At 42.7% G+C, this 27,289-nt stretch overlaps 1 protein-coding gene across 1 annotated transcript; it reads right to left on the bottom strand.

Moving 5' to 3' along the window:
• Positions 1-1,246: 1,246 nt before the first annotated feature.
• On the bottom strand, positions 1,247-12,793 carry LOC104152120 (protein FAM47E). Its single transcript, XM_068940978.1, has 10 exons — positions 12,706-12,793; positions 11,246-11,339; positions 10,005-10,053; positions 8,505-8,808; positions 7,123-7,271; positions 6,123-6,279; positions 5,318-5,524; positions 4,090-4,239; positions 2,582-2,656; positions 1,247-1,933 (listed from the first exon to the last, which is right to left on the bottom strand). Exons 4-10 carry the CDS (start codon positions 8,793-8,795, stop codon positions 1,805-1,807), a joined length of 1,158 nt encoding a protein of 385 aa, XP_068797079.1. The 5' UTR covers positions 8,796-8,808; positions 10,005-10,053; positions 11,246-11,339; positions 12,706-12,793; the 3' UTR covers positions 1,247-1,804.
• Positions 12,794-27,289: the final 14,496 nt, after the last annotated feature.

The following is a 27,289-nucleotide window of genomic DNA, read 5'->3' as shown; positions in this document are numbered from 1 at the left end:
CCTTTGGAGTCCCACATGAGCTGCGTGGTACTGTAGCAAAGCAGGATTAATTCCCCCACCTTTTCCGAGAGAAAGAATCCAAAACTGCCATCCCCGCCCACTCATCATTACTGGATTGAGAAAGCCAAGTTTTAGTGAAAACTCAAAGCAGCAAACACAGCAAGTAAAAAAAGGCTCCAAATTCTTACCTGTAAGATCACAGCTGTAGAACAGGAGGAACAGAGATCTGCTTGTCCCTAAGAGCACGCATGGATGGGTCTGGAGCCTTCTAGCCAAGGGAAGAGGTGCTGACAGACAAGGAAAACTCCTCTTGTTGGGGGTTGCGTTCCTGGAGATGCTGACAAAAAGGTGCTCGGCTTTACAAGACCTTCCTTTGGAGTGTGTGTGGTCAGACTACTTGAAAATGCCATTTCTTGTTAGTTCTGATGCTGTGCTAAGAGCCTCCCTTTAAAGGGAACCGCTTCGTTTTGCCCTTCAGGTGACTACAGGGGGACAAGGCTTCCTACCGTATGCAATACCTTCCTACTGACCGAGTTCACCCCATCTCTTTCTTACCAACTCAGATGAAGTGTTCAGCTGCATTTAACATTTTTGGAACATTATATCTCAGAATCTTTAAGCTAAACTGATTTTTGGTTTTAGATTCTGTAGAAACATTCCTACTGTATCTTCTTACAGGCTGGTTCTGCACTCACCTCCTCCCAAATCTGTCCTCCTTGTCTGAATCCTTCTGTAATGTTGAGCGCAAGAGGGATTTCTTGCCTTCTTTTTTTAAAAAGAGGTCCTTTTGAAGGCCTGAGAATTTGTTCTTATAATCTTGTTTCCAGCTTAGGAAAAAAGTTCAATTAGCTGCAGAAACTGAAGCACAAAGTTGAGCAAAACTATTCTTTGAACTCAAAGATATTGTTTTACAGTAGGGAATTCAACACATGAGCAACCCCTTACCAAAACTAGCCAGGGCAAACTGCAGTTGAATTCAGATAGGCCAAGGACTCTAGGACAGCCAAGTTCCTGCAGTGTAAAGGCTTCAGACCTGAGAGACTCTGCTCTGACAGAGTCCACTTCTGCAGTCCAACTGTTGTCTAAAAAAACCTGTTCCTTCCTCTACCATTATCTTGTTTCTGCTTTTCTGACATGCTAATGAAGCAAAAGAGTACTAGATGCCATCTGGAATCCCAGCTACAATGAAAGTCCTGCAGCAAACCAACACTTTATTTCCTCCACTTAGTACAGAGCTTTGCACAAAGGGGTTTGAGTTACCTTTATTAGATATTTTTGCTATATTAATAGATAACAAGTTATGATTTTTGATAGCCTTTTCTATATTACAAAAGGATGCTTATGTCACTTTAAGTTGTGCGCATGTTAGGATCATTCTGTAGTGTTCAAAGCAGTACAATTCTCAGACAGGTTTCAATTTTTCTCTAGGTATATAAATTGCAACCATCTTGTCCTTTCAGAATTCAGAGAAAGGGATGCTTAATCATTCTGTAAAGCAGCAAGCCTGTTGTGGATATTTATAAAGCAATAAGGTAACTGTGGACGAGGCTCTTTGACTGGAACAGCGCACTACAGCACAGCTGAAGTCTTCAGTGTCTTCAAGCCAGACCCAAGCGCTACTAAGCTGGAAAAGTGATTTGAGCCTGGAATTTGGTAGTCCATGTCTGACCTCCAAACTTTATCTGGCCGTTTTTGCAAAAGAAGCTGCAAGCTATCTTCAAGTTTGCTCTAACATGAGATTATTCTCCTAGAAGCAGCTCAGCTACCATCACCTATTCATTGTAAGAGAATGTAGAGATTTCTACTATTCAACAATTCTGGAAGAATCTCCTCCAGTTTTGTCATGCCTTTTTGGACAAGGTAACTTGCAAGCTTTGGATGTTTCCTCTTGAGCTCCACTATCATTTCTCCCAGCCAGCATTTTCAGAAGGAACTAAAACAGAATATTCAACATATAAGTATGATTACCAGCCTGAAACATACTTATTACTGAACAAGTGAAGTTTTTAGAAAAAACGTATGAAGAAAACAGGTCAAAAACCTTGTGCTCATACTGCTCATGGCTGCAGTTTTTCTTACATGATATGAGCCCCCAAACCCAGTAAAACCCCTTCTTGGGACTTCAGAGAGCAAAACTCATTTTATGCCCACAATTACTCCATAGCTAAGGCAGTGTTGGCTTCCACACATGCTGATGTCACCTTTCAAAGGGTCTCAGACATTAGCTGCAGAGCCCTGCTACTTGGAAGCATACTTCAAACAGCTGTTGTTCACTTGAGAACAACATGAGAACACAGCACTCTACCCCATGGTCCTCCAGGCTAAGCCTAAACAGGGGAATCCAGCACCGCTTTCAAGCTTCCCTGCTGAACTGAGCCCTTTGCTGCATTTTGACACCCCAGCTGGGAGAACCCCATGCCTCCCCACCTCCAAACATGAGCTCCAGCGCACAAGAGCAGGGAACCAGAGGTCCCTAATCCAGCTAACCGCATGGCCAGGACCCTGGCACAGCGCAGCAAAAGCCACAGGCACATTGAACTGGAGACACAGTCAATACCCTTAGCAGGTTCTCCCAACTCACCTGAGGTTTTCGGTATCCCTTTCTTTCCAGGAATTCATTAAAGGCAAGTGTACTGTGGAGCTGTGCAATTTCCATCTAAGTTAATTTCAAGAATAGATTAAAATAAATCATGCAAAACGAGTTCTTATGCACAGCTTCATCAGGCCAAACAAAACCAGAACACACTTGTCCATCTCTCAGAACTACTTAACCACTAAACATTAACTGGTAACAACTAACTAGTTCAGATTTGATTTGCTTTTTGAAATAATTTTTTATTCAGTTGTAACTTATGGCCCTATAATCTGATGTTCTGTGCAACACAAAAAAATTGTCCTCTTCCCTCCCCACCCCCAGCATCTTTGGGAGGAAAGGTTTATTCTTTATGTAAGTAAAAACCACCACCTTCACTGTGTGCTATATTCCCAGGAGGAGCTGGCCAAAACCAAATAAACCACCCTCTCCCCAAAACCCCAAACACCCCCCCCCCAAAACCCCAAACAAAAAGCCCCACACCCCCAGTCAGATAAGCTTTGTCTTTGTTGTTAGACAGTAGTCACAAAACAGACCTTTGCCTTTGTGTTCTTCTGAGCGTAGCTGTTTCTAGGTATCTTCTTTATAAGACTCTATTTGACCGATGCAATTAAACTGTCCTATGTTCTTGGTTCAGAACCAGCCCCACGCTGCCTGTCAAATACCAGCATGTATCACGACATCCCCACCGCAGTTTAGAGTATGGCTCTTTTCCAACTTTTCATGAGAAGACAATAGCAGTGGTGCTCCTCATTCAGCACACCAACCTTTGTGCGTGGACAACTGCTTTAGTGCAACTCCCCGGTTTTACCTTTGGAAGGGCTGCCCTCTAGAGTACGAGCAAAGTCTTCTGTTTCCCTTAGGTTTATGTAGTAAGCATGAGGATGGAATACACCCTTTTCGTAAAGGGGAAAGCGTACCTACACCTAAATAAAGCCAGCAATTGAAAAACCAGCCGGCTGGCTCTTCAAACACCTTTTAACAGCACCTGAAAAGCCCAAAGTACAATGCTAGCAACCTTTATTTCTCATCACTCCCCGGGATATTTTGAGCAGGCATCTGCTTGTATCACAGTTGAATCCAACTCCTTTGTAAAGATAGGTATTGCAATAGAAAAAGACCAAGTGGAAAAATAACCTACAATATTCCGAAATGCCACTTGCTTGCTTTTAGCAAAGGAATGCATTTTGGCCACTTTTGATACCAAGAACATTAAAGGAATTCCATTTACAGCAGTTAAACTAAATCTTGATTTGTGCATAGCTGCTTGCTTGAGCTATTTTCCACACATAGGTGCTGCAGAGTCCCAGTTTAATAGAGCAAATTGGCCTCTTTCAACCGCAGTTGTCTTAGCTTGGTTAATACAGGCTGTTCTACATTTGTGCGTAGCTACCAGGCACATTACAGAACCCAGGACTATTCCCATAGTAACATAAGCTCTCTCATTTCTGTGTCACACAAAAATGATATTGCAGACTGCTTTACACTCATGGTACCTTTTCAAACTGATGTTTTCCATTCCCAAGGCTATTGCCTGCAGTTTCCAGAGCTTTTAAGGGTTCACTCCCTTTCCATTTTCTCCACATTTTTGGGTCAAGGTACCAGGATCCATATCTGATCTTCTCCTGTTTCGGTTGTGAAAGTTCCTGTGAAAAACATCATTACAGTGTTCGCTCATCTTGAGGTTTGCCCTTCATGCCATATGGCCCGCAGACCAGTACTGTCCCAGAAAATGAACACCACCTATAAAGGGTCTGGTAGGGATGATCTTGTATCTCAGTTACAAAGCACAGCTGATAGTTGGTGTGAGCATCTGACTAGTATTATAAGCTGCTTCTGAGAACCTTTAGCCTCAAGCCATTTGACCACCATTCGGCTGACTGGTTCATTTGCAAAGACCCTGGAAAGGAAGCCTGTGAGGTTTAGGCTTTGAGAGTCAGGGGCTGAATAATTGTTCTTTTATTCCAGAACATCTGAAATTGAAACAAACCTAGCTATAGGGTTGGAGAAAGTTGAGGTTTCAGTATAAACCAAAACTGGACCAGCTCTGGTCTCTTCAAAAGTCTCCTGCAGAGGTTTTCCTAAAACTCTTCCTCCAATTCTAGCCTCAGTGTACAACCTTTTTGTCTACACATTCAATAATTAAAATAAAGGAACAAATGCAGCAAGAAAGGCAGGTAACAGGAGAAGTAGGGACTGGAAGTCAGTTGTCCTATGCTTCAGCTTCTTCCAGTTGCTTATGCCACAGCCACTCCCCCTGCATTCACATGGCAGGGGCACAGAGCTACTCATGACTGAGGTGTTTCAGAGGCACCAACTGTAATATCTAACTAACCATCCTTTGAAATGGATCAGACTACATCCTTCACCTGATCCAAAGCGCACAATATTCCAAAGTGTTTTCCCAGTGTTTCTACTGCCACTGGGTACAAAGCTGCTGAGAATCCTCTGCAGCTGGACCAGCAAAAAGGCTGTATGGTTAGACCCTAGGTGACACTCATGTCTCATTCTTCCTGTTTCACTACTCTGCTCCATCTCAAAAGAGTAACTTCATCAGTAGTTCCTTTTCCCACCACACTCTGGATCCTTAAGGCATGTTTGCAGAGAAGTATCAAGTGCTTCTGGGAAACCAGGACCCTTCCTTATCTGCAGTGGACACCCTCCCCTAAAAAGCCACCAAAATAACTAGGCTTCTTCAAATTTAAATGTGGGCTTATATTATACCTTAATATGGCAGGGCAGGTGCCTTATGCGATGAGAACTCTTGACAGCAGCCCACAGAGGTGAAACCTCCTGGCTCTTTGGCTGCTCTGCTTGCATGTTCCTGAGTTTCCCAATATGGAAAGGTGTAGGGAGGGTGACCTTGCTTTCACAGCTAGTGCTGAACAAGTTCATGAGGGTGTCTTCATCAATGTTGCAGTTTCCTCCACCCTGGAACACAAGCCCCAAGACAGCCTCAGAGCAGGCAAAGACAATTTCTCATTACTATCTTTCTTCCACGCATTTGTTTCACTTCCACTCCCCTAGCCCCAGTCCTCCAAATGTATATCTATAGTAAAAGTAAACCCGAAGTCAGTGTCAGCTGGTCTACAGGTATGTTTGCATTGGCATCATTGCAGCAAGCAGGAGGCATGCTCAAAGTCAATTTGTAACTAAAACATGAATTGGGGCATTAATGTCAGGTAAACAGGGAATGATCCAAGGTGAGACAGTTCAGTCGTCTAACTCATACACTGATGGCCTCCTCCTGGAAATTCTTCATTAAGTAAACTTGCTTGCAGTGTTTCTGCTTAACCTTACTGTACACTTCGATGCGGTGAAACCCGTTAGCCATAACATGACAGAGTTGAGTCAGAAAAGGTTTTCTGGCTTTGGCTCTTGGATTCACACAACCAGAATAATATTTTTACTTCCTAAGTCTGAAGACGTTTGGCCTAAATGAAGTCACTGATTTATAGAAGAAAAGGACAGGTGGTGGCAGGTTTTGGGGCAGAGAAGTCTAAGCCCTTCCCCCTCCAATCCAACTTACCAAAGACATAACCCAGTCACAAAAATGCTTGGTTGCCCGCTTTATATTTTCATCAATGAGAGCAAAGTCATTCAGTTTGGCCACTTTTTCTCTTGCTGCTACCTCCTTCTTCTTGGTAAGCCATATACATGCGTTTTTGCCTCGAGACTCCTTGCTGCTGAATGGATAAATACAAAGTCTGAAACACTCCTTGTTTAGCTGCAGCTACAGTTGTCAGTTCTAGAGGAAAGCCTAAAGCTGGATCCTGTGTTTGCACATATCCCTCTGGATCACAGCTGGTACAGTTCAGCACCAGATATGGCAATAATTTTTTCGCATGGAATAGCTTAAGCCATTTGACCTAGTTTTAAATATCGGCTTCATAAATAAAAGGCAGGGCTCCACCTGCTGTATAACAACAAAGTGCCAAGATTGGGATGCAAGATTTCAGAAATAATCTGCAATTTTCAAAATAGAAAACTCTTTAAAAAGAGTCAAGCTTGGAGTCTCATACCCATTGCCATGCCTTTCTCATTATTAAAAGCACCTGAGCAAGAATAAAATATTGCTTATATTCTGCCTTAGCTGACTCAGACTGTAAGAACATCTTTGGTCAGCTCTATTTTTTTGGCATTACTCAGTGCTAATCCTGACTAGTCTGGACAAGAAGGATATCAAATAGTTTATCAGCAATACCATTTGAGGAAGGCAAAGAAATCTTCTAATGACAACTACCCCTTTGACAGAATGTTGATGAAAGGGCTAGCTGAAGAAGTTTTTACAAAATGCTTATGTGAACACTGTAAATCTCAGAAGGATAAAGACAACACTGAAACAAATAAAATGTTAAATTCATCAGCACTAGCTGAGAGGATTTCCTGTAGTAGGTTTTGTTTTGTCTGGTTCTGACTGGGAACATGCCTGCCTGCGTAAACCTGAACTTCTTTCCACACATCTCATCTCGGAGCAGAGGGATTCAGAAAGCCTTAGTGCTGCTCTCTTCATCCTGTCCTCCACTCACAGTGATGGTATCTGGGTATCTGTTGCTTTGCTTCGCTCGTCCCCTTGCATCATCTGAAGAGGCTGGTTCTCCTGTTCAGAGTCATTGTATCCAATTTTACCACTTAAATGCATTTCAGGATAGAGGACACCGATGACTTCTTGAAGGAGCTGTAAGCCAACCAAGAAAGCATGTGTTCAAAAATGCTTTGTTGGATAAAATCCTCTTGGGGGCTGTGTGAAAGACACAGAGGCCTCCCTAGGTCTACCAGTGGAACAGTTCATAAACCAGTAGCTCCATGTTATACATTTTTCTCAAAACTGCTAGCTAGAGCATTAGTTGCTACTCAGGCTGCTTGCCATCTCTCCGAATCCTATTAAGTTGCTGGTCTCAGCCATCCTCCATGACAATCCACTATTCTGCATGTGAGATTTTCAAGTTTGCTTCCTTTCAGTACAATCCCTTATTACACAACCCTATTGCCCCTGATAGCTAGTCTAGGGTGAAGAGCCCTGCTCTCGCCTTGTCTTGCAAAAGAGATCAGGGACTTAACTCCCTTCTCTGAATCTTGAGGTTTCTCCCAATAAACTCACCATTAGCCACCTTATCGCATCACAACTTTAGGTGGTTACATCCCCCTGGAGTAGGCTAAACAGGGATACAGACTCATGCGCTTCACTCAGAGGTTCCCATACTCCTTACTTTGACACCTACCTTTTCCAAAAGGCTCTACCCCACTCTCCGCCATTCTTTTTGGAAAATACTTGGAGTGGAAAGTCCAACGTTGCCACTGTTCTCAACCACTGTCTTTTGCTTGTCTGCAGCGTCCAAACAAGCACAAAACAAATTCCCAGCTATAAAACAGATATTTGTATCTGCTGCCTACTGTATGCATGAAGCACAGGAAGTTGAAGCGCCAGAGACTGGGGGGAAAAAGATGATTCTATTGATAGGGTGTAACCTAACCATCTTTCTGGGCCTGCTGTCTTGGGCATACTCCTGCCTTTTCCATTTTGAACAGGTTCTCCTCCTGCCCCTGTAACATCCATTTGTAGCAGGGCCTGGTGATAGCTTAATAGGTAAAGCATTTTCTGTAATCAGTAGACCATAATTGGCAGGCATTAGATTTCTGAATTGCCCATTTTAATACTGTTCTCCAAATTTGCTGACAACTCAGACCTAAAGTCTGAAACTCTTGTTATATTTAATATCATTTGCCTTGCTTTTTGGTAAAAATAAGTTGTGTCTAAGTGACAAGAGAAGTCACATGCTAGGTTAGGTTCCTGTTCCAGCTCTCTGAAGAATTCCTGTTTAACTGGGATTACATAATCATTACCTTTGGAGACAGTTTCTTACAAATGTAGGTACAGAGCTAAAGGATGGTGGCTCAGGTGATACCCTACCTGTGCAACATAATTCCTCCTGGCTTGCTGCAGTGGGCTGAGCTTGGAAAGACAGACCTGTGTTTTGCACTTCTTCCTTTCCTTCCATTCAGCTGTGCCGAAAGATTTAAGTGTATTGTTTTTAAGGATAATTGGCACAGTTCGTTTTGTACCATACACAATCGTATTATCAGATGAAGGAGGAAAGCCATCTCTGAAGTCATCTAAGCCTTTTTTCAGGAATATCCAGCGCTGGCTATTAAGGGAATCTGAGAACGTCAGCTTGCTTTTTCGAAAGTAGTTAGAAGACATTTTCTTAGGACATCTGAAAAGAAATTATATTATGTAGAACGTAAAGGCTGGGTTCTAATGAAAAGCATTAGAGTATATCCTGAACATCGAGAGTACAAGTGGATATTTAACTCCAAGTATGTTCATCCACGTTGCCCAGCAGTTTATCGTTGCTCTGCTTTAGAAAAAGCTTATAAACACTTTAACTCGTACTATATCAAGGACAACTGCCAAAAATAAGAATTCCTAGCTCACAGAAATTCCTGACACTTAAAATTTGTTTTGAAATAAAATTCCTAGGAACTTCAGAAAAATTATGTCTCAAAGTATATATCATATATACACACACACACACACACATATTGCTTGAACTACATAAGAGCATGTTATATCTTAGTTTCAGCTGTTCCCGTCATTACAATGTAAGTTATACCATGTATGTAGTCAGAATCACAATGAAAATAAGGTTTTAATAAAGTTATCAAATGAGGATTTCCTCAGGGCAGCATTTTCTGACACAAATCTTCCAGTGTTTGTTAACTGTACCATCAAGATTGCCCTCACTCTTCACAACTGCCTCATTTCAGTTGATTGTAACTTGCTCAAATTTCAGCTATTCCACATGAAATCTTTCACTCATGGCATCCTGAATTAGTATAGCATCTCAAACAAAATAGCTTTGGCAATTTCAGCAAACGAGGTACCAGTTGGTAACTGAAGCAATCTTCATTTTCAAGAGCTCATGACTAGTATCCAAGTTGCAGTTTTCAAGGTGGTTCAGGTTGTTGCAGGGAGCACTGCTAGCCACATAGCGTGGTAGCCCAGAGTGGTGGAACTGGAGTGGGAGACCCCAGACATTTTCTAATAAAGTCAGAGGCTGCATTAACCAGCTGTTGGCAGTTTCTCCAACAGTTTGTGTTAGGAACTCCATAGAACACATTAACAAAGTGATTTGAAGTTGCAAAACTGATTTAGACTGATTTAGATCCTTTTTGATCTATAAGCATTAAAGGAGGGTAGGAAACCAGTAACTTTATTGCTCAACTTGGTTTTACCAGAAAAGCATCAATTATGCTATGGGAATATTAGGACCCTGTTGCAAAGCAAATAGAGAAAAAATAAGACATGCATCACAGATTCCCCAGCTTTCTGCTTATGCCAAGTACAAATGAGAAATGGCTATGTTAATCCTACTTCAGTTTTACTCTCTCATGCTAAATATATTCTCACCATAGTTTGCTCTGCTTCACTTTGGATGCTAGCAGGGCATCTCTTTTCTCTGAAAAGAAAAAAGAAAAAACACTCAGCAGCTAGGAAATACATCTACTTACAATAAATGCTGAGATATTGCTACATAGCCATGCATGAGCGTGCATTACTCCAGTGAAAAGAAAACCAGACTGAGATTTACAGCTACGTAGCACAGGTGGGTGGTCGTTCATAGATCCTCCAGGTTCAAGTGCTAAGCATAGCAGCCAAATTCTGGGAGAAAAATGCCATTACAGCTCCCACACAGCACAGTCCCCACTGCTGCAGCAGCAGTAAGACCTAGGAAGGGCAGTGCACTCCCGTTCCACACTCACCTTTCCTCCCCACAGCTCTTAATTGACAGAGTGAGCAAGCACAGAATGGACTTAAGGCTCTGTCTTTTCCTGTGGGCACTTATGCACAAGCAGCACTGCCCCAAACACTGCACGCACATGTAGGCCTTGAACAGGTATCTAAGCATACTAACACAGGTTAACGCTCCAGAGTTAGCACTCTTCCTCAATTCAAATGACCCCCACCTCCTGATACTACCTTGTGGTCTTTGTCTCCTGAAGCATACAGAGGTCCTGGATACATAGCAAGTTCTTGGGTTCCTAGGTAAACTCTGGCTCCTTGTCTGCAGAAGTCTTAAATCCCCTCTCCTCACCTTTTATACAACTTTACAGCCACAAATACTTTTTACTTAGTAGGCTTCCGTTTCCGAGTACCTCCTCCAGAGTCTGGAGTAGCTGCCTGACTTGAAACAGAGACCAAACCGGAAGCAAAGAACAAACGAAAAACTCTTGCTTCAACCCAGCCTGCTCAGTTTTGATTTGCTGTCACTCACTCTTTACCTTTCCTTCAGGCCCACATAATTCACTTCAACCTATATTCCATTGTTCAAAGTTGTATGCGAGGCTACCATGCCGGGCTGCTTACCATCCTTGTGTGGTTTATGACATTTGTTTGCCTGCACTGGCATACTTAAGTGATTGATTAGGTTCATGTATTTTCAATTGCTACTTGCAGTGCCGTTGTAATAGCCCTCACATGTTAAAGCATAATAAGACTGAATAGCATACAAGGTCTATGTTAGAGATTCAGTGTTTCTCACTTTCAATAGCCGATACCCCTGGATTAAGCTATGTCTCAGTAACTCAGTACAAAATCAGTTCTAAGAAACTATGAGGTAAAACAAGAATTGCAAACAGAATAGTACATACCTGATATTTTACAGCTCTGACTGAAGATTTCACAGGCAAAAATGGCTTTTTATTCCGTGATGACTGACATATAGAAAGGTACCCAAAGGTGACTCTGCAAGAAAATCTAACTTAACACTTTTGCAGTTTTGCTTCAGGCAAAGGCGGCACTAGTTTTAAGTCCCAGCAGATAAAATACACTAGGCATGTTTGCATTTGGTTGTTGTGGAAACTAGACCAACTCATTACCTGCCTACAACAAAGGCTTTCAGTCACACATATGCTTCAGCGCAGAAAAACAGAATTCCCAGGGGCTGTAGAGAATAACTTGGAATTTAAAGCAGAGTTTCATTTCTTTACCACATATTTGTTTATATTTTCAATATTAGCACTTGGTTCATTACTTAACAAGCCAGGTCCTTTCTGCTGGTGAAAAACAACATAAAGGCATGTTGAACAAAGCATTGCTAAGCGCTCTTTAACATAGATCCACACAGAACATACAGGAGACCATTGGCCTTCTTGGCCACAAGGGCACACTGCTGGCTCATGTTTAACTTGTTGTCCACCAGCACTCCCAGGTCCTTCTCGGCAGAGCTACTTTCCAGCAGGTCAACCCCCAGCCTGTCCTGCTGCATGGGGTTCTTCCTCCCTAGGTGCAGGACCTTGCACTTGCCTTTGTTGAACTTCAGGAGGTTCCTCTCCGCCCACCTCTCCAGCCTGTCCAGGTCCCTCTGAATGGCAGCACAGTCTTCTGGTGTGTCAGCCTCTCCCCCCAGTTTAGTATCGTCAGCAAACTTGCTGAGGGTGCACTCTGTCCCTTCCTCCAGGTCATTGAGGAATACATTGAACAAGACTGGACCCAGCACTGACCCCTGGGGGACACCACTAGCTACAGGCCTCCAACTTGACTCTGCGCCATTCACCACAACCCTCTGAGCTCGGCCATCCAGCCAGTTCTCAAGCCACCTCACCGTCCACTCATCTAGCCCACACTTCCTGAGCTTGCCTAGGAGGATGTGATGGGAGACAGTGTCCAAAGCCTTGCTGAAGTCCAGAAAGACAACATCCACTGCTCTGCCCTCATCTCCCCAGCCAGTCATTCCGTCATAGAAGGCTATCAGATTGGTCAAGCATGATTTCCCTTGGGTGAATCCATGCTGACTACTCCTGATCACCTTCTTGTCCTCCAGATGCTTAGTGAGGACCTCCAGGAGGAGCTGTTCCATCACCTTTCCAGGGATGGAGGGGAGGCTGACAGGCCTGCACTTTCCTGGCTCCTCCTTCTGGCCCTTGTGGAAGACTGGCGTGACATTGGCTTTCTTCCAGTCCTCAGGCACCTCTCCTGATTGCCATGACCTTTCCAAGATGATGGAGAGTGGCCTGGCGATAACATCCGCCAGCTCCCTCAGCACTCGTGGGTGCATCCCATCAGGGCCCATGGATTTATGGATGTCAGGTTTGGACAAAAGATCTCTAACCTGATCCTCCTCCACCAAGGGAGAGTCTTCCTTTCTCCAGCCTTCCTCTCTTATCTCCAAGGTCTGGAATTCCTGAGGACTGGCCTTAGCAGTGAAGATTGAAACAAAGGCAGCATTCAATAACTCTGCCTTCTCTGTATCCTTTGTCACCAGGGCACCCGCCCCATTCAGCAGTGGACCCACATTTTCCCTAGGCTTCCTTTTGCTCTTGATGTATTTGAAGAACCCCTTCTTGTTGTCCTTGACGTCCCTTGCCAGATTTAATTCCAACTGGGCCTTAGCCTTCCTTGTCGCATCCCTGCACGCTCTGACAATGTCCCTGTATTCCTCCCAAGTGGCCTGTCCCCTTTGCCACATTCTGTGGACTTCCTTCTTCTGTTTGGGTTTTGCCAGGAGTTCCTTGCTCATCCATCTTGGATTCTAACTCAGAACAACAGTTCCCAACCTACATGTGCTTAATATGTGGATAGACAAGCCCAAAAGCTCCCCTCCCTTCCCCCCGCTCCAGCTGTATCAGTTAATTTAATAAGTTATCTTTTCCTGTAAGTCTTCCTCTTCTAGGTAAAGGCTGCCATCTCTGCAATACAGCAAACCTGCAACCAGAACTGCTAGAGCTGAAAGCTGGTGTAAATAGATATTTCCCTGCGGGCAGGGTGTAGCAGGAAGCTCTTATGGCACCTTATGCATGCTCCACCTGCAGTCCCTTACCCACCTAGCAGCTGTCTGCAATCATGTGGAAATGGTATGGAATGCTATAATAAAGTGAAACAGTAGAAAATTAGATAGATGCCTGGATGATATTGGGTGTTTTTTCTAGTTAGACAGCTGAGCTTATAGGAATAACAGGGACCACTGTCTACTTGCCAGAAGGAAAGCAGGCAGCACAGTCTTTAGTGCTTTCCTTCTATTCATCACTTAAGGTAAAATAGGCACAGCTATTGCAAGAGTACCTTAAAATGCATTATGGGGGGGGGAGAAACTCAGGGCGTTTGTGACTTTTTCCTCTTAGGACAACTACTGTGCACTTTGAGAAAAGTGAAAGGCCAACAGGGAATTTCCAGGGATATGGTTTTGTTAGCAAGATTAGCTTTATGAGCTGAAGTAGCCTGTATGAAAAGGATTCTGACAGTACAAGGACCATATGGTAACAGTCAGAGCACACAGGTCTGGGGCTCCTTCAAACCTAAGGTAACTCTATTCCCTAGGCCACTAGGTGTGGAAAAACCCTTAGTATGAAGCAGAAGCAGGCCCCAGCTTTGCTTATATAAGCAGTAATCTTGGGACTACACTGGCCATTCAGTAAAAAAAGTAGATTTGTGTTCACACCCACACTTAAGTCCATTCTATTGTTTTATCAGTTTATCTTACCCCTTGTGAGCCTCTTCATGTCCCTTTGCCTTTCTTGGTTCTGTCTCCACTATACTTCCCCAGTGCTGACTCAAATGCCCCAGTGATTGCAGCAAGCTTTGGATTAGCCCCATTTCCTCATGGCCCACTCACACCTTCCTCTGGAACACCACAGGAAAGAGGTCTCCCTTTTATGCCCCTCTTTGCTGTGCAGAGCATGCTGATGCAACACATGCCCAACAGACTGCTGCCCCATCAACCCGTAAGGCTCCCTGCTCTGAGAGCTTCCGCATGGACAGTTAGAAGACACCTTTCCACAAGTGCCTTCATCACCCTCAGCTAGGGCAATGCAAGCCTCCTCCGGCACAGACACTGATGCAGTTAGAGCAGAGCGCATACATAGAGTTCTAGGTGAGGGAAGAGGCTGCTCTAAGCACTGCTCCACCAGGACAGAAAATGATTTCAAAAGCACCAAATAGGCTTTAAGAAAGTTAGCAGAATACACTGACCTGTAGGTCAGTGTATTCAGCACGGCAGTGTAAGTCAGCACGGCTTTGTTAGTTACAGCGTAAGCCCTGCAAAAGTGAAATTAAAAATTAGATCCAAGTTGGTTCTTTGATATTCCTAATATTAACCTAGAACTTAGAAACGTCTAAACACATAAGCAGCCAGGTAGTATGCTCCATACCAGTCTGTCTTAACCAGAAGGAACATGGGTCAGATATAAGTTGACCTAAAGTAGCATTAGCTGTTCAAAGTACACCTATTCTATACTCAAAGATTTTGTGTAACAAAGGAAAAGCTTGACAGAACCAATAAGCAGAAGTTAAGGCAATTTCAGGTTATGCTCACCCATTTGAGTATTGTGTTTTCCAGATCTTCAGTCGGACATGCTTAAAGCCTCATTTTCAGAGTGGAGGAGTATTTGCTGAATCAGTTGAAACAAGTAGTTCACACTCCTAGTTAAAGACAGACAAGGAAGGAATTTGCAGGTCAGTTTATATGGAAGTATTCAGCATCAGCAACCACCATCTGTCAAATCAGTCAGAAGTTAGCCAGAGCCCAGTCTCCAAACTCTGGCCAACATGCAGGCATTGCTTCCTGGAGATATGTTTAATCTGAGAAGAGCTGCATCCCTGGGAAGCCCCTGTCCCTCTGCTTCTCTAGTACATAGGGAAAGTTCATGCAATTGCCATCCTTTTGACAGTAAGATGATTCCCCTTGTTCAGTCTCTAGGGAAGCCTGAATTAGCAAAAGCACCTCCCTCGTTACCTTTTGCACACCTACTGAGAAGAATAAACATCCACAGCACTGCTGCCCACCTACCTATTAGGAAGAAAGAGGTTGTAAAAGATGAGCTCAATCCCATGCTGTTGGTCACAGAGTAGTCCAGATCTTTAGATGAGCATTCTTGATTCATTCCCTTTGTACTCAGTGTTTCTGTTAGGAGAAAATATTCCCAGTAAGTTCAGACCTAGCATTCCCCTGAGCAGATTCTGGGTCTGCTCAAACAAGCCACTTTGCTAACCTTGCCTGCCCTTGTAGGGGAAAGGACACAATACTGCTCTTAAATGCTCCAGCTAATGCTTTCATTCACTGTACCGCTGTCTCTTGGAGCTGTGCCTCATCCACACCAGAAGCACAGCTCTGCCATGGAGCTGAATCCAAGCAGGGCTGCCTCACAGCACAGGTAAGTGACCGCTACATCTCAGCCAAACCTTTAGGCAACAAGGAGGCTCCTCTCGTTTTATTTCCCTCTTAAACTTCCTTTGGGGTTTTAACATGTTCAAAATACATTTGAGAGGGCAAAATGGTGTGTTGGAACCAGTTTTCCTGCCTGAGGGGGAAGATCAAGCACCAAGTAACTGAAGTCATGTGTCCAGTACCACTGACTCCCTCCCATCAGTTAGTGGCCAGTCTCCATGGAGCCAAAGGCCAGGTCTGAAGGCAGTAGCCAGAGTATCTCAGCATGGAAGTATTCAGAAGGCAATTCAAGCTGCCTGGGGGTACCATGCTTAGAGGGGAGCAGAGAAGGCATCTGTGACACCTACTGTGTAACAGCAGAAGAGCCTCAGGCTCATCCAACAGCTGAAAAGACAAAAAGGGAACAGATTTCAGGAGTTATTCACATTAACACTTCCCATTTAAAAAAAAAAGAGTGGCTGGTTAGCAGACTCTTACTAATCTTTTATCCCATGCATTCCTGGAGTGCTGCTGCCATGATGTTCAGAGGAGCTGAAGGGCTGAGCATAGGACTGGGCAGATGAGCATGTAGCTAGGATACTGGGAGGTCTGAGGCCCTCAGCTCCAGGTCTTCTGTTGCAAAGTGACAAAAGAAAAGACCTACAACTGGTTGTGAGTCCTAGATGCTGAGAGCTGCACACAACCCATTGTCTTCTCAGGCTCATTGAGCCTGAAATCATACAAGACCCAGAAGTTTAACCCAGCTACAAGCCACCTACAACCAGGTAAGATCTGGACTATACTGGTACTCTTACTGGAAGAGATACAGTGCTGCAATTGGATTCCACATTCTGAGTTTGCAGCAGAGATGGCCTTTGGAAGTTATTCTATAGGAGAAAAAAGTAAATGTTTAGTAAGCTTAAAGATTACAGCCAACAGCCAAGGTACACAGAGTCTTGGCCTTATTGTTGATTTACCTAAATGTGACATCTTTTTTGAGGGGAAATCCTGTAAGCTTAAGAGAATGCATCTTTGCCAGACTTTGGCATATGGAAAATTAACATCCAAAGTTCATATCCAGTCTTTTCCCAGGGGACATAGCTTTAAGGTCAAACACCAGCACATACCTCTTCTCCAGTCACACAGGCTTCCTGCATGTGGGTTCAGCCCACACTCATAATCTTTACGAGAAAGAATTGCATCTACTATTTTATATCTGAAGTATATAGTACAACATACAGATATTTTTACCTAAAGGAGTCACAATCCATTGAATGCTGATAGAAAAATATCTAGTCACCCCTCTGGGCAACCCAAAACCCAAATATTCATTTCTGGAAGAAAGCCATGTTTCAGACATCTAACAGAATGATCCTTTTAGGACATCACAGGTTTGAACCCAAGCCTTCAAAAGCTAGCGGAATTATTTTTGACCTAAACATCCTAAATCTCTTAATGTGCAGCCATAAAGGCCACATTTTATTACTTTGATCAGACGTTAAAAGGAAACATACAGTCAGTGAGTCTATATGCAATTTACCTCCACCAGAAGTCATAGACAAACATGATGAAGAAAAAGCAAGCAGGAAGAGGGTTTCTTGTACAGTACAGAGCAGACTGATGTTTAGCCGTACTTTGTTACTACTTCAAGGCCATAATGTGCTTCTCAGCACAGGTTTGGTGCACCTTTACCCTCTGTATCCTAGCTTGTGCAGCAGAACTCATGTGCACAACTACCTCTTCAAGTGGGCCAACCATGCCGTGAGCAAATCCATGCATAGTAATAGGAATTATTCTTATTACAGAAGGTAGCTCCTGCAGGAGAGAAGTCCATGCCTTAAAAGAAAGGATCCCAAGAAAATACAAACAGTCCTCAAGTTACTGTCTAGTAGCAAGAGTACTGCAGAGACTTACCTGGACTCACTAGAGGCTCCTCCTAGACCTTTAGTCCACAGGCACAAGTTTCTTTCCATTTCTTTGCCATTGTTCCCCTTCTGCAGTGCCCTTGTTACACACCGTATCCCTGCACGCCTTCCCTCTGTGGAAGGCAACCCTACGTTGTCTTTTATATCACATCTAGCACAGAGCAACCTTCACTTGATTTTTGGACTTGACCTTTCCACTTAGCTGGAAATTTTATTCCAAGCCTCTTTCAATGACTTCTCCCGTGACAGTAACTCATTCAAGTGTTTGATGCATAGACGTGCCATTTTCTCCCACTCCTACCTGCCTTGTGAGCATCTACCCTGAATTCTTAGGCATCACAGCCATACAGCTCACACAGGGGAACACTTTTCGTATGCAACAATGTGTTTGAAGGGAGTAGTACCCATTTGCTAGCTTTCAGACCTTATGCTGTCCAGTCACCTGCCCAGCTGAAGAACTCACAACAAGTTTCTGCTCCCTGGGTCAACCACAGTTTTAACAGTCCCTTTGAGAAGCAGAAGAAATCAGCTCTTAAGTTCTCCATTGCGTGGTGCAATTTCTGCATTATTTCCCATTTTCTTCTTTCTCTATAAAGCTTACTGTAAGACTTTGTGTCCAGCCTAATTTCTCTCCTAATTCTCCATCTTCTTTTTATAGATCCAAAGCCTATCAGCCCTCTATTAACTGAAAAAAGTATCTGAACTTGACTAGTGAATAATCACTAACGTAGTCTCTACTTCCCAGAAGAGAACCCCAGCTATTCTGGTTGTTGGCTCATCCATTATTTGCCATACTGAATCAGCTTTGCACTGCTAGACAACCAGGCAATTCAGATCACTTTCAGCAAGACCGGCCCTCTATTACTAACTGCTTCTCCAATACAATTGTCATTTGACAGAAACAAAAAGCCATGAATGTTTGATACCTTTGTTCAGGCCCCCAGAGTTGAGAAGTGAAATACTTCTATTTCCAGAGAAGTATAGGTAAAACTGAAAAAAGGCATTAAAATGCTACAGGAAAATACAGCTTCTATACCCAACGCAATGCAAGTAGACAACTGCGGCGGTAGCAGCTATATTTTCCATGTAAACTTAATTATCCTAACAACCTGGAACTGATCCAGACCTTCATATCAAGAATTTTTAGAGACAGTAACTCAAACCCGAAATGTGTGTCCTGATTTCATCTGCTTATTATCCTTTTGGACCAAACATGCTCGTAGCAGTGGAATGATGCTTCGTTGCCCTTCTCTTACTGTAGATACATTTCTAGTTCACTGTTTAACATCAGGTGGCAAGATCCTATAGGAACAAAAACACTTCCTTAAGTTTAACTAAAGAAGTAGGTTACTGTGTCTAACCACTGCAGGTTTCTTGCATCTTGCAACATACCTCACTTAAGCACAGTCAGTGTCATTATGCATGCCTTTAACTCAAAAGTCTTGTGGAAGCCAACAAGCCATAAATAGGGCTTTTGAAAGCAACACCTATATCCCGTTCCTAAGGGCCAGCCAGAGCAGACTTACCAGTGACAGCGGGAAGAAAGCAAGCGCAAGACATCCCACTCTTCCCTCCCATTTGTACCATTGAAGGGAGGGTGTGCTCCATTTCCTATAGAAAATACGCAGTGACTACAACTTCCTATTAGTGTCATTAGGTACTATTGCCACGCCATTATTACTGCTTCCACTAATTTAACAGATAAGTTTTCATTATACATGTCCTGAGCAGAGGCGCTACAGTAAAAAAGAACTCTCAAACTGACTCTTCTGCTATTAATCTGAGATGCTACTGATCTCAGATTTAGATTATTCTATTAACCTCACGAGAGCCCTACTTCCCTCCTCTCCGCCCATCAGCAAGAGTACAATATAAGGAGTAGATCCTGTTGAGCAAGAATGGTTTGTAACTCAGAAGCAGAGGCCTTGCTAAATATGCTCTGACAGACTGCCCATTTCATACCAGTGAACTACACTTAGCATAAACACATTTGTGATTGCTGTTCTCAGCTACAAAAAAATGGCAGTAGGAAGTCAATTTCTCTGCAACAACCAAAGGCCAGGAATACAAATGAGGTAAGATCAGGTGTACTGTATGAGCTAGGTAAAGTCCCACAGATGTTCTGAAAACACCAATCAAACTCTACAGATCTTGTTGGGATAGAAGAGAAGCTCTAAAAAGACAGCCAGGTTTGAGGAAGCAGCCAGGGCTGTCTTTCTTCTGCCTGCACTTCCCAGGAAGGCATCACTGAAGGCAAGAACAGGGGCTGATCAAGGCTGGCCCCAGGCACCTGTAGCACACTGACAGTAACACCCCCAGGCAGACAGCATAGCCCAGCCTCCTTCGAGCCACCTCTGGTCCTGCAACCCTTGCTGCTAGAAGAGTCCAAAAGAGACCAATTGCAGTGAGAGGAGCTATACTCTCTATATTTTCTATATTTTTGCAACTGTTGTGGTCCAGAACAGAAATGCTTTACCCAAAACCATCTAAAGGCTGACACCTTGTGCTACATGCCAGAGCAATTGCATGCTTAAAAGCAACTGCAACTGCTTAAAAGCTTGTCTGATCCAAGAAACAGAACCAATAAAGCATCACATGGTTATCTACTGATCTGGGTAACATAATAATGCAAAAATAAATCTAGGCCCACGCAAAACAAAAGAGGCAATATCTGCTAGCCTCTAGATCCCAAACCTCTTGCAGGAAGTCTTGACAGTATTCACACATACTGTCACCAAAAATACTGCTTTATGACTTTAAGCAATTAATAGCTAACTAATAAAGGAATGACCTTATCTCTAGTAGTGACTCATAGACTTTTCCCCTTTCTTACTCTATTTCTCAGAGGATCTAAGCTCATAGGATCATATTTATCCAAAAAATAACAAATACTGTTTCACTTGCAGTGATTTTTTAAGGACATACTTAGCTCATTTATCTGCTAAGCAAAAAAAAAAAAAAAAAAAAAAAAGAAAGAAATTAGCATGAGGAACTTTTACAATACAGGCTTAAAATACATTTGAAATAAGCTTAAAAAGCTACAGCAAGAACATAAGTTCAACATCTTCTATCTTCCTAATAAGTACATTCATCTTCAGGATTTTTAGAGAATAAAATAAGAAAGAATAATAAACAAGATGTTTCTTGACTATTCTTGATCTTGTACAAATAACCATAATGAAAACTTTAGCTTGCAGTTAAAAAATACTGGAAAAATACATACACCAAAAACATGGTATAAGTGTTGCTTCATGTTTCCCCCCCCCTCCCCCCCCTTTAATACTTGCACTGGGTAAGTAAATGAAAAGTAGAGTTCTCTATATATTCATCTACTAAACCAATCCTATTTACAAAACACATGTGATACATTATTTGGCTTCTTCCCAAAAAGCACTGAAAATGAAACATCTGTTTCTTTCCTTATGAGAAATAAAATGTTCTCAAAAAAGGAAAAAGAAAAAAAAAAAAAGGTAAGAGCAGATAAGGAATGCCCACATGACTTAAATCATGCCTGGTTTGATTAGCTCATAGAAATCAGACCAATCAGTATGCAGGAGGCAAAGGGCTTGGATTATAAATAGTCACATGGGGGCTCTTTGCTTTATACTAGTGGTTGAAATTCAGGGTAAGTGGATGGGTTAGATTTAAAATCATTTTTTAATGTGTGAAACTGAAGACTGGTTCATTAATGAAGCTTTGTAAAACTATATTTTATTCATTTTTGTTTTATAAATGAAATTAAGTATAAATTTAATTATTTATATTTAATTTTTATAAATTTAGAGTTAATTATTTAACTCCAAGTTCTGATGTGTTTTTTTAAAAAAAAACCAATGTTGAGTAGCTAGCTGCTCTTCAGAAAATTTAGTGTTTTTTTTTTTAAAGCACCTACTTTTTTTTTTAAGGTTCTTCAGCTGCTTATAGAAGATACTGCTCCTACTTAGAGAAAGGCTATAATGTTGCTCCTATGAAAATACTAGAGAAAAATTAAAGTGTTTCCTTAGAGTCCCTCTTGTGAATGTGTTGAGATTACATGAGTAAGATTCTATTTCTTGAATAACTCTCGCAACAGGGTTGTTACTCAGATTGCTTGAAAATACTAAGCTAGAATAAGCTAATGGGGTGTTGCTGTGCTAGAAGAGATGAGCTTTCTGAAGTTTTGCTGTTATTCAGCTATTAATGTTAAATTAAGCATATCATTTTCTACTAGAGAAAACTCAATCCCTGATGAACAGGTGCAGCTCAAGGGTTCAGAAATGAATGTTTTATCAGTGAATGAGCAGAACTGAGTTGTTTGGGTCTGTTCATTGTAGTGCTACATTGAAGCTCTTAAAACAGTGACAATGTCTGGACAGTGAAGATGCTAAGCATATCAAAATGTTGAAGTGCTTTGTTTATCTTACTGTTTCTTTACATGCAGAATTTTTTTGGAGAGTAAAGAGCTTGTCTTGTCCCAATGGTTAATGACAGCCCCCACTAGGACTCCTTTTATCTCGGCATTCATTACAGGTCCTCAAACTGAGGCTAAGTCTTATTTCTCAGTATCTGCATAAGCATGTAAGGAGCAACATCTTACTTGTGCGCAAGTCAGCATAACTGGAGACAGAGCACAACCTACTGCCCTGGTTTATGCTGTCTCTTAGGAAATTAACTCTCTCAAAGCTTTGAGGAAGGGATACAGGTGACAGGAAAGACATAACTTTTTCCTCTTTTCCTCTGGCATTGCTGTTAGTCCTCTGGCTGATTCCAGCCTAGGACCACTGTGCAAGGCAGCAGTAAGTAATCATGAGAAGGGGATGCCTTTGTGAAGGGCTTGCTGTTGACAGTTAAGCTCCTGTTGACTGTTACCTGTAGCAGCATCCAGCCCTTGAAGCTTAACTTAAAATGGGAGGAAATGCTGTAATGGGTGTCTGCACTCAGTGTAAGGGAGACTTGTGAGTTGTCTTGTAGATCCAGGCTGGGCAGAAAAAGGATTAAATCCCTGTTAGGCTTATCTTGTCAGTTCTACAGAAAAGCTGTGAATGACCACCAGAGACATGCTCTCACAGCCTGCTGTTATGGGGCTCCAGAGCTCCTAAGCATGTCCTTTCCCTGTTGGCTCTGGACTGCTCTCTGAAGACAGGTTGCAGCTGAGGCTTTTCTGTGTTCTCTTAAGTCCCAGAACTCTCAAGGCACCTGCAACATCTCTGGTAACTAACACCTGGAACATCAGTGTGTCTCAGCAGGCACTGTACATGCATGTGCTTCCTACACAGAAGCCTAACTCAGAACTGACCTTACTGTAACCATTAGAACCTTTGGGGTGTCCAGTCGCTTCAGGTTGCTTGTTGGGATTTCCTTGCTTCTGTGTTACCAAGTTTCAGCTTGAGCAGCTGAAACTGACTGTTTTAATGAATTATGGTGCTAAGAATGAGCCTCCTGCTGAGGTCTTAGCTTACTTCTAAGCAAGAATCCAGATTATCTTGGATCTCCTAACAATGCATATTTTGTTACTTTCCATATGACTGTAAATATTGAGACTGTAATTACTGGGTGCAAGTTCATTTATAATCTTTCTAAGACTGATATTAAATAACAATGTAAATGCTAGCTCCACAGTGTTAATATACAGCTGCCTGCAGAAGAGAATGTCATAAAGCGGAATAAGCTCTAAACTGTCTATTGCCTTCTTTTAAAAGTAAACTAATAAGACGGTGAACCACAGTTCTGTTACATCATTTTCTGGAGTTGGCTCTTTACTGACTGTTCCTGTAAGCTGGTCACTCGCAAGATGTAGTGCAGAACTCACCTGTTTGAAGCAGGGAGGGGATAGGGAGTATCACTCTAAGGTGCTTGTCTCATCCTCACTGAGACAGTTGTCTGGTACTACTCTACCTAGAATTTGCCCTTCCTTGTAACTGGAATTTATCCAGTTACATAATGGCCTGAGGAAGGAAAACCTTGTGGCTGAGCTAGAAGGCTAATAGCTGTTGGGGGTGGGAGGGAAAGGGTGTGAATGTGAGCTGGTAGTGCTGGCTGCTTTCTGGGGTATAGTGCTTTGCCTCTATTAAGCACAGATGTCTTGGTATAAGTGCCTCTGTGCAGGTCAGGCAGATGAAGAGGAAAAGCAAGGTCTGCTGGGGACAGTGAAGATCTAAATGACAAATATGAACAAAGTTTTCCTGCATCTTTCTGAAACACAAGCTAGATCCTTTGTGGCGCTGTGGAGGCTCTGCAACACTGATCTGTTAGCAGCCCCTGCCCATGGTCTTCCCAGTGAGGGCATTTGCATAAGAATAGTCACCTGTTCCTGGGGTGGCATGAGCACTGTTCCTGCTTGCCCCACTGCAGAGACATGCTCAGTACAAATGTTGACTTTAAGCCAGGTATGTACTTAAGCAGTCTACTGGATCAGAGCTCTGTGCAAAATATTTTGCATGTAATGTTATTTCTACTAAGTGACTGTTTAGTTTTACCAGGACAGAGAAGCCTTTTCCTGGTTTGCGAATCAGTGTTTGAGTGGGAACAGTAATACTACTGTCAGGCATCATTTTATTTGTAGTCCTTGCATGCACATGGACACATTCTCAGATTTAATAGCTTAGTGTCAGCAAAGTGCAGTAAGTGTATCCTTAGGAAAGACTTAAGACAGCTAGCAACAGTTCCTGCTTTCATAGCAACCCTATGCCAGTTTAGCTAGACATGCTGTCACCTACTCTTAGAGGAGAGGTAGTGGCTCTTCCCAATTGCTGGATGAGTATCTTACCTAGGCACCGCACTGCCCAAGGGAATGGGCTGAGGTGACCATACACAAAGCACTCCCCAATGCACAAAGGAACTACTGCTCTACTTGGAACAGTCCCTTTAGGCTACGCTCTTCCTTAAGCCCCTCTGCACAGCTCTGCCCAGTGCCTGAGTGTGCAATGTAAAGTGGCCTCTTCCTAAGCAGCATGGAAAGTGAAACTTCAGCCTGTTTTCTTATGGGGAAATGAGCAGTTTCACTGCAAAGGAAAAGAGAATTCATGAGGTCAGGTGTCTACAAGGATTTCCCTTTAGACTGTAAAGTCCCTACTCTGCTGAGCAGGCATTACTCCAGACCAATAAGTATGGAGCAGGGAAAAAGCCTAGAGTATAAATATATGCTGGGAAACATCTCCATAGGGTTTTTTCCCATCTCTGGAAGGCATTCAAGAATATTACAGAAAAACTTTTATTCTGATGTCATGAATAAAACATTTGTTCTCATTCTTTGCTTCATGTTTGTGGTTTTTCCTTGAAATTCAAGGTAAGAGAATTTACGTGTTACATTGATCAAACCTGAGTTGTACTTAATTGTGAAGGTTTATAGAGTTGCAATGACTGGAACTCACATTTGGTTGCAGAAAGACACACCAAAGAAGAATTAACGCTTTGCTACTGGTTTTAAAGTTGTGGTTTCATATAATGATCCCTAGAGTAAGAAATTAGGTTAATGAGGTCCTTGACAATCCCTCCCTTTTATTGGATGTTCTTTGTTTCCTTACCCTGCCCCTTCCCTTATTAACCCATATCAAACTCACTTATTTGACTGATCTGTGAATGTAAATGAAAACCACTGCATGTGTTTCCTGTGGAAAGAAACAAGAAATGCATGGCTGAGGGTAGGGTGGACTGAGTTCTCCTAAACTGGCTGGTCTGCTAAAGTAACTATATTTTTTGCCATGAAGAGTACTTCTATAGTATTGCATTTATCATACTGCTGCCTGTATGCAACTAAGTGCCTGGTGAAAAAGCAGGGCATCTGATGGATGTGTTCTTAAACTATCCATGTTCTTCTGAACAACGACAGGTCTCTGTATGGGGTTTCTTTCTTAGACGAGACTTGATTCCTCAGAGGAGAGTGCCTCTGCATCCAAAAAGGTGCTAAATTTGTCTGTGCAAAGTTCTTACAGAAAACTGAATTGTTCCCCAAGACTGCTGCATGTGAATGTATTGAGATTATGTGAGTACAGACTTTGTTTTTCCAACAGCATAAACTGCATAAGTTGTGTTGAACATGGTATTGGTCTAGAGAAAGAAAAAGTAAAGATTGGGTGTTGAAAACTAGTAGGATTTAGCTGTGTCAGAACAGGTGAAGTATTAACAGGACTTCATGTTGTGTCATTTAATAGATATTTCTTAGTCAGGACCCTTGAGATATGGCACTCAGCTTGGGATAGAATCAGAGCCCCAAGGGTCACACTCTAATCACTGATATGTGGAATATGGCCAGCAAATGACTAGGATGGGAGACATATTCACTTTGGGTTGGTCATTTCAGCACTACAATGAAGCAAGAGGGAAAGAGAAGATGCCTGAACCCTGACTCCAAAGAGGTGAAATCCCTGAAGAAGGCTTTCTTCATATACAGGACTTTTAAAGTTCTCTGACTTTATTAGTCTTGGGGTGCAAAGAGCTCACTTGGTGTTAATGTCCCTGAGATGTACTCTCGGCTGCAATAGCATCTGTGTGGATATCTCCTAAACTGAGGCTCAGCTGGAGATCATGGCATTGGGACAAACCCACTCAGGCCTTAGACATGCCCCTTTCCCTGGACCCAGCCTTGGCTCCAGTGCATAGACTGCATTTCACAGACCTCATGCCTGCTCCTCACAGCTGCATGGATCAAAACCTTGTATTGCTTTAAAGCACTGGCATGAGGAAACAGTGATGATGGCATCCTTGCCTTTGCGTGCTTGGATCTCAGCAGCTGGTCGGCAATGCTGGCTGACACATCGTGACCAACATAACTGTGAAGGGCCAGACCCAATCCCTCAGTAATATAGCCTTCTGTGTACTGCACTGCTTGCAGCACCTAGTTTTTCAAAACTGCGTTTTTCCTACAAAAGAAAATCTGATTCAGAGTGAGTCCAGAGTCACTGCTAGGGTGACATGGTATAAGGGAGGGGGAAGTCCCTCAGGAAAGTGGAGAAGAAGTTATATTTGTGATGCTTGATTCCTCTTGTATTTATTTTTGACAGGGCTGCCCAAAGCCTTCGTCAGTAAGAAGAGGGAGACACCAGCAGGAACTTGCTTTCTGGTGTTTTGGATTTTTGGATACTTCCCCTCCCGGCAGCAGTAAAAAAGCAGCTGTTTATTTCTCACAGTCCTGGCACAAATGTAGATGCAAAGACAGCTGCTGAATCATCTAAGCATAGTGTCCTGTGCTAAACTGTCACTGCAGGTAATGTGCCATCTCTGTGCTGACAAAACATGAATTATCACCATGTCTTGGTAGGCATCACGAGCTTCTGCCTGTGGCCTTTCTGTCCAAAGGCTATAAGGAAGCCTGAATTCATCTGGAGTCTCCTCGTGGTGTCTAGTTGCACTTGCTTTGCTCTTTTGCGTGATCATTTAAAGCTGGATTGTACTGGTGAATTACACAAAGATATGTGGTCTCCTAATCAAGTCATATCTTATCTATATTGGCCACATGAAGCTTTGTGCTCTAGAAGCTTTGTGCTCCCTTAGCAGATGCTTTATTAGAATGATTTTTATATGTACTCCTTGTTTCATTTTATTCTACCATCTGAGTTGCATGTGCTAGTAATTCTTGAATAAAAGGAAACTTGTCCAAAAAGCCTATAAGAAACAAAAGCCTCTATAAAGTGCAAGAGTGACTATTTTATAGT

This window comes from Struthio camelus, chromosome 4 (assembly GCF_040807025.1).
Source record: "Struthio camelus isolate bStrCam1 chromosome 4, bStrCam1.hap1, whole genome shotgun sequence".
In the NCBI taxonomy this organism is placed as follows: domain Eukaryota; kingdom Metazoa; phylum Chordata; class Aves; order Struthioniformes; family Struthionidae; genus Struthio; species Struthio camelus.
Note: the sequence above shows the minus strand (reverse complement) of the source record. Positions and strands in the feature narration are given on the sequence as shown.